The sequence below is a fragment of the Montipora foliosa genome, chromosome 6, assembly GCF_036669935.1.
Source record: "Montipora foliosa isolate CH-2021 chromosome 6, ASM3666993v2, whole genome shotgun sequence".
In the NCBI taxonomy this organism is placed as follows: domain Eukaryota; kingdom Metazoa; phylum Cnidaria; class Anthozoa; order Scleractinia; family Acroporidae; genus Montipora; species Montipora foliosa.
Window position 1 is genome coordinate 67,166,394 of NC_090874.1, and position 7,500 is coordinate 67,173,893.

General features: G+C 39.1%; 1 protein-coding gene across 2 annotated transcripts in view; it reads left to right on the top strand.

The window, feature by feature from the left end:
* The window catches only part of LOC138008225 (unconventional myosin-Va-like), a 43,384-nt gene that overhangs the window by 32,244 nt on the left and 3,640 nt on the right, over positions 1 to 7,500 (top strand). For both annotated transcript variants that reach the window (XM_068855483.1, XM_068855484.1), the window contains 6 exons: positions 366 to 474; positions 613 to 680; positions 2,261 to 2,314; positions 2,733 to 2,987; positions 4,437 to 4,526; positions 6,438 to 6,588. In XM_068855483.1, the coding sequence (XP_068711584.1) occupies positions 366 to 474; positions 613 to 680; positions 2,261 to 2,314; positions 2,733 to 2,987; positions 4,437 to 4,526; positions 6,438 to 6,588 (727 nt within the window). The remainder of the gene's footprint in view (positions 1 to 365; positions 475 to 612; positions 681 to 2,260; positions 2,315 to 2,732; positions 2,988 to 4,436; positions 4,527 to 6,437; positions 6,589 to 7,500) is intronic.

A 7,500-nucleotide genomic window follows, 5' to 3' on the forward strand; every position in this document is an offset into this window, starting at 1 on the left:
TTGAAACCAGTACACAGGATGCGACTGATGTTAAATGATAAAACAGTGCTCGCCGTGTCGGTTACATCCCGTGTCAAGTTGTATGAAGTTCGCCTCCAAGGCATTTTTGAACTTTTATCAAAAGGTAAACGATAACATGACAAACCAAGAGCTGGTTTTGCTTGTTACGCCTGATTTATGGCTTATACACGCTACATAAAGCCGTAATTGACCAGTTGGCGAGATGTTAGCAGAGGTGGCGTAGCTGTTCAATACAACCACGCGTGTGATGAGTTCGAGTCCATCTTTACTGCAGTCTAACTTAAATGTGATGATCATTTTAAAATCCAACCATTGACGTACAAAAAAAATCGTGTCATTTGTAGGAGCTTAAGGAACAAGTTGAAAAACTGGAAGTGGAGCTTGAGGAATTCAAGCAGGGTGGGACGGGAATGGCTTTGGCACCATTCAGAGGAAGAACGCAGTCTTACAAGGGTATGTTGTTGGTGGACTTCAAACCAATTTTTTGCACATTTGTTTCTTTTAATAAATTTCTAATAAATTTCTTTTTTAACAGGATTTTTTTTTGTATCATTTTTTAAAATCGTGCTCCCGGTTTTTCTTAATTTGAAGGTGAACTTGAGCAGAAGAGAAGAGCGCAAAGCTTTTTAGCTGGACAGGAACCAAAAGCAGGAAAATTGGTTTGTAAAAGGAGTTCTTTTCACCAGTTAACGATTTTAAGGTCATCGCAGTTGTGAACAGTACTTAAGAAGTCTGTAACGAAATCAAAGTACTTTTCACGTTAAAATGAGTACCAGCGTTACTGGGAACAAAACGAAATACTTTTCTCCCGTTGCCTTGCTTTTCCAGTAACGGCTGAGTTGTGTAAGCTTGAAGCTTGTGAGATGTAATTTGGAATAAATAACCACGCGTACATTTTCCGGAAGACCAACAAAAGTGCTCGTGCGATTTGAAGTCGGAAAAAATTACAAATGCGTAGTTTAGTCCAAATTGCACGATAAAAATCGTGATTACTTATTAGTAATTCAGGTTCAGAAAACAGCACACAACCCAACTGGTCTACGCCAATCGTATAATTTATGCAAGGTTATATTATTCCATTTAAGAGAAGTATAAATACATTGAGAACTATGGTATAAGCGATGTTTATTAAAAACTGGATCATTGGATAATGCAATTCGAGAGTTTTGATTGGCTAAGCATCATGGGTTATGAGCCATTATACCATGATCTACAAACACGGCAAGCATATGCGTGATTTTTTGGGCCTTTTTATTTTTATTGTATTCTAGTTTTCTATATTTTGGGGGCGTTTTTAATAAAACAATTATTCCACTCGCGCTTGTTGAATATGAGATGATTATAGCCAACTCGTCGCTACGCGCCTCGTTGGCTATCTATATCATCTCATACCAACGCGCGCTTATGGAATAATTGTTAAGTATCACATACAGCAATGAACACTGAGTTCTTTGGCGATATCCAGTCAGACCAGGTTAGAAACGGGTCAGCAAAAGGGCTCAAAAAAGAACTCGACAGCAAATTGGTATGCAAGCGTCAGAGACGTGAAACAGATCAGCGAGACGGGAGTGTTCTCTGATCGAAATTACTATGAATCTTAGTACTTTGAACCTCAAAAATATGTAATCAAACGCCAATCAAATCAAAGGAAGTGTCAAACCAACGTAAATTATTCATTGTTCATTAAATTACTAAATACAGTCAAACCTGCGTATAACGGCCGTGTTTAAAGCGGACACCCTGTAAATTACGGTCACCACACAACTTCCCGAGAATAGAGTCTTATATTTACTCTAAAGTTGATCTGTATACAGCGGTCACGTGTACATAACGGACGCGGTCACCCTTTACACTTCCCGAAGCCACCATTTCATTATTATGTACCTGCATAGGATGGTCACCAAATTGTCTAACGATTAGATAATTGAGACAAGATTATTCAACTGCTCACTCAGTATGATTGGTTTGCGACCTCGTTTTCACGTAGTAACCTCTCTTGTGTTACCTGAAAATTGCATTTCTCCTAGCCAATCACCTTGGAGAATTTTTTCCATGTAGAATATTGGAGCTAAAACGAAATGTAATGCCCCAAGGAATCCCTCTACCTCCTGTAATGTCTGGTTTTCTCTGAGTTGTCAACTTCCTCGAATCTCTTTAGATTCTTCTTTTAAAGATATGTTTGCGTCGTCTTTTGCCCTGTCATTAACGTCGATATGTTCTTGTAACTTTCTTTTCGTAGGTCATGCGACACGCTGGTCTTCTTCGGAAATCCTCCCACGCCCAAAAGGAAGGGGTAAACTATAGACCAATTGCATAAATGGCGGTCAAAAATGTATTCTTTTGTTTATGTGCTAATGAGACTCACTAGCCCCGCTCTCAAGCAACATTTCTTTTGTATATTGTCCATGCAAACGAGGCTAGTGAGTGTAATTAGCACATAAACAAAAGAATATTCTTTTGGCCGCCATATATGCATTCGGTCTATGCACTGTTTGTTATAGCGCACAAAGAGGAGCGAACCTAGCATTGAAATCCTATGTCTTTCCGAGTTCCATTCTTCCTCCTTAAGGCTTATTAAAGCGAGTCTTCAACATGAACACTTAGAAATGTTTGCACTGTCTCATGTCAGAGAAAAAGGATAAGAAAGTGAAATTGGAAGTGTCTTATTAAACTGAGACAAGATGTTTATTAGTTATTTTTGTTTCTCATAGGACCTGCTTCCTCTTCCCCCCCAATTGAAACCTCAAAAAGTTCGTGGTATGATTGAGTTCGCAAGCGATGACGAAGACAACGTTATTAAATATTTGATTACTGAAATGGACCCCAAATCCATGGCGGATGCTATTCCAGGGCTCCCTGCACACATTCTTTTCATGTGCATCCGGCATGCTGACCACGTGAATGACGACCGACGCATGCAAAGTCTCCTCACCAATAGTATCAACAGCATCAGGAAAGTCGTCAAGGTAAGAATCGCCGGCCATTTTCTCAAAATCGCCGAAAATTAATTCGTGAAACCCAAATTCTGCATCACGCATATAAATTCTTGTTCTATGGCTATCGTTGCTTGATTAAAAATAAAACACAAACAGGGTGATAAACATTGTAAACCAACGCATTTTATAAAGACTGTTATTTTGCCGGGAAAATCGATCTTTGAACATATTTTCCTGATCAGAGAAAAGAAAACAACTGCAAAGTTTCATGACTAGAAACGTTTTCCTTTTTGAAGATACAGGGAGTCTTATGATTCCTTCATAAACGTGGAAAGTATCGGGCCTTTCGAGAAACGCCCACCGGGAGCCCCATTTCTCGAAATTCCCGAAACCTCTCGGGCCTTTTTCTGGTGTCACAATTCTATGTCTTAATCACGGATGGCTTTCAAGTAAACAAACTCCGCGATCATTTTGCTTTTTGTTACCTTGAAAACATGTTAAAAGACCAGCCTATTAAGACAAGCCAATGGCAGTTTCGTAAATAGCTTTTCGGGCCCTAAACGCCTTCGGGACCTTCGAGAAACGGGCCCCGTAAGGCCACTGTTCTCACTATCCAGAAAATAAAATATACGGCACGTTACAGTCAAACCAAGTGAAGCGTACCCCTCAAGATTGCATTAATGAACTGATTATTTGAAACTTGAACCCGCTAGTCGTTTCAAGAATGCAATAATGAATTGATTATTCGAATATTGAACTCGCTCGTTCGATCCAAGAATACGGCTAACGGGTTCCGTTTCCGAAAAATCGATTCAGTATTGCATTCTAGAAAAGACTAGTAGGTTTGAAACCTACTAGTCGCAACAGTGAATTGATTTTTCGAAAACGGAAGCCGTTAGCGAATTTAGCCGTATTCTTGGATCGAGCGAGCGAGTTCAATATTCGAATAATCAATTCATTATTGCATTCTTGAAACGACTAGCGGGTTCAAGTTTCAAATAATCACTTCATTAATGCAATCTTAAGGGGTACGCTTCACTTGGTTTGACTGTAAACGTTGGTCAAGGTAATCTTCATACACGCCTTTACTTAGATATGCTTGGAGAGTACATATTCACCGTAACTACGGCAAATACTGAAATCTTTGCACAAGTTAGCCTGGCCCGGTTAACCTTGCCTGCGTAGCATGCAAGCGTTTCTGTGCGGGAAACATGCAACGACGAAAGACACAAAACAAGAGGTGTCCCGCCCAATTTATGCGAGGCCAAAACATCGAAAATCTTGCATGTTACCCGCACGGAAACGGTTGCTACGCCGGCTAGTTGAAACTGCAATAAAATTATGGTGACTTATGCATCGGATACAGACAGGTATGCGTCCTTTGACCTACTATGGCTGGCTTTCAGTGACATGATAATTTCTACATAACCACCACTCTGCCAAATGATTATTAAGGCACATGTTCCGTTACTTTGTCAGAAAAGTCCGAGTAACCTGGACATTTTGGCATTTTGGCTGGCGAACACTTCTCGACTTCTTCATGATATGAAACAGTACAGTGGGGATCGGGTAAGTGGACATCATGTTATTTTTATGAATGTTTACCCGCAACACCCTCCTTTCGCCTCACTGTTTTCCCTTATCATTATTATTATTATTATTATTATTATTATTATTATTATTATTATTATTATTATTATTATTATTATTATTATTATCTGAAAGGAAAAAAAAACAGATCAGGTGCCGTCTTTGTTGTACTTTTCCAAAATAAAGAAGAAAAATCAAGGGTTACTACATGTATAATCCATTGAAAACAAAAGACGACTTTGATTTCAGTTTGAGTCACGTTTGATCAGAACCCGGCGATGAGTCTAAGGAACTCGATGGTATCTAAATCATCAGTTAATGCCGGCGGTTTTTGTCAAGGGATAACGCACTTATTCATTCAGTTTCAACCTGACCCATCAAGATGACTGATATCTGAGCACAAACAATCGTTTACATTTGGACAAAGTCTCTCGTACACATTGTCCACCACGGTAACAAAGTGATTCAAGTAGTGAATTTTAAGAAGTCGACAATAATACTAGTAATAATAATAATCATAATCACATAATTATAATCAGAAATCATAATCATAATCAGAAAAATAACTATAACAGATAAAAGACTTTTCATATTTATAGAAATATGATATTATCTTTGCCTGTGTACAGTGTCCTCTTGTCATTCTGTTCTCCTCCTGAAAACTTTCAAAACGCGATTTGAACATGAAGTTCTTTCGATAGAACTCGAACTCAGTGAATCATCCAGGAGATGATTTGGTAGCTTTCTTTTGAAATAACTATGATGTAGATGTTGTTCCTTCCTCAGCTCGACAGTAGCTGGTGATAATGGTGTAGTCATGTTACTGTTGTGTGCTCTTGTTCATTCATTCGTTCATTCATTCGCTTCCATGATTCCTCCCACAACGCTAACACTTCAGTGGCTTATAAGACGGCCCGATGAAGATGGACTGCCCGCCTCACTCATTAAACACTGGACCAACGTGAAGGATTACATCAAAGATGTTAGTGTGTCAGCCAAGAAAACTTTGCTCTTCTTTTAATAGTCTTTGTCTGTTTAAGTTTGGTGTCATTTCGTTAGCGTTCACGAAATATTTCTTCGTTCACTTTACACGTTTTCTTTCTCATTTCATCACTTTGCGTTTCAACTATTTTTTCCCTTTCTTGCCGGTTATTCTCTGTAGTGTAAATTGATTCAATTGTTCTATTGGTTATTTCTTAGCCAGTTCTTTATTCTTTATTCTGCTACCCGGCGGCATGATGAGTTTCGTTATCTCATTGATTTGTTTTTGCTTGAATTGCGTTTACTGCTTGAAGGGGCTTGCAGGTTAGGCTTCTATTTATATCTTTTCAATTTTGGTTTGGTTGTCACTTTATTCTGTTTTCACTCTCAAATGTTAAAAGATTCCGTCTTTTAATCAATCGGGACCTGAGTTCTATTACAGTAGATGACAAGGGTGGTAAAAAGGTCGCGGCTTCAAAGTTCTGGGCTATTTTTCTAACGTTCACATTCGAGAAAATATGCCAATTATCAGTAGGGACGAGAAAGCATTCGAGCTATGCCCCATATGGACCCAAGTGATCCCCACCCAAACCAGGGAGAAGGAGTGGGGCACATAACATAGTGACTCTGCATGCTTTGAGGTCGCCCGAATTATCATTCGATGAGGGCGACATCGTTAAGTTTGGGAACGAAGGCAGAAACGGTTGACATTGTTAGCAAGAATTTTCGGCAGTTAAGGAATGTTTATAAATACTTGAGTTATGGCTTAACGACATTCGATTAGAAAACGCTGTAATTTTTATTTAAGCCGATGGCAAGATTTAACGAATCAATCAGAGCTTTACGTAAGTTCAAATTATCTACTGAACGATAAAGCATTCATCTGTTATGTCTGTGATTTGCTCCCAGGTGTTTCAAGTTCACAACACTCCAGAGCAAAACGAACATTGTCTGAAGAACTTTGACCTGACGGATTATCGACAGGTGCTGAGTGACCTGGCAATCCATATCTATCAGGATCTGGTGAAATGTATCTGGGAAGCTATTCAGGCCATGATTGGTAAGCAAAGCACTTACATGGCGTTAGTGTCCCAAAATGCTTGTAACGGAGGAAAACTCCCACCTGTTGGAGTTTTTCATAACCTTTGTCCTTCTTTGCATAACCTATTTCACGTTTCCAGGGTTGTCTTACTCCTTCAAAGCACAAGGAAAACGAATTTGTTACTGAAATCGAGGAAATAAAAAAATGTTTAAGAAAGTTCCATATGGTTGCAAGGAACAAGACGGGTCATTTCGGTAAATATTCTACCACTATTCACCTCGATTTCAAAGAATAATTTTTATTTAGTATATACTAAAACAGCGGATAGCGTTGAACGCGGGCGCTGATTGGCTCGTCAAACTCCGAATATCCTGTGCTATTTACCTCCGAGCAACTCGGGAAAAAATGGCATCCCGATTTGCATCCGTGACAAAAGAAGAAAACATCCAAATTAATTTTTCGTGCTGTATATTATCTCACTGTTTTAGTTTAGTAGTGGCTAGCGTTGGGTAAATATCCACCGCTAGCTACCTCCACTTCGGTGAATAGTTGTTAATTATTATTCCACGATTACGCCATTTTACCACATTTAGACGGTAATACACTGTTGTGTCCCGGTTTGACTGGTTTAGAACAGAGCAAAAACGGACGGAACGGCAGTTAGTCAAGGAAAGAAATTGTTTCCAACACGATGCAAAGCCTGAGAATTTAGCTTGTCATCGCTTGTCGCTCGTCATTTCGTTTATCCAATCAAATAAAGGACATTTGGCTGGCATTTGGCAAGCGCCCTGAAGGATAGATGATGCATTTTTTTAAAAACAGTCTTACCAAATACAATTGAAGCAAAAACACCTTTTTGTAGTGGAATAATAAATCTCTTATTCGATGGCTTAACGTATAATACTCGCGGACATTTTGCCCCTGCGGGGC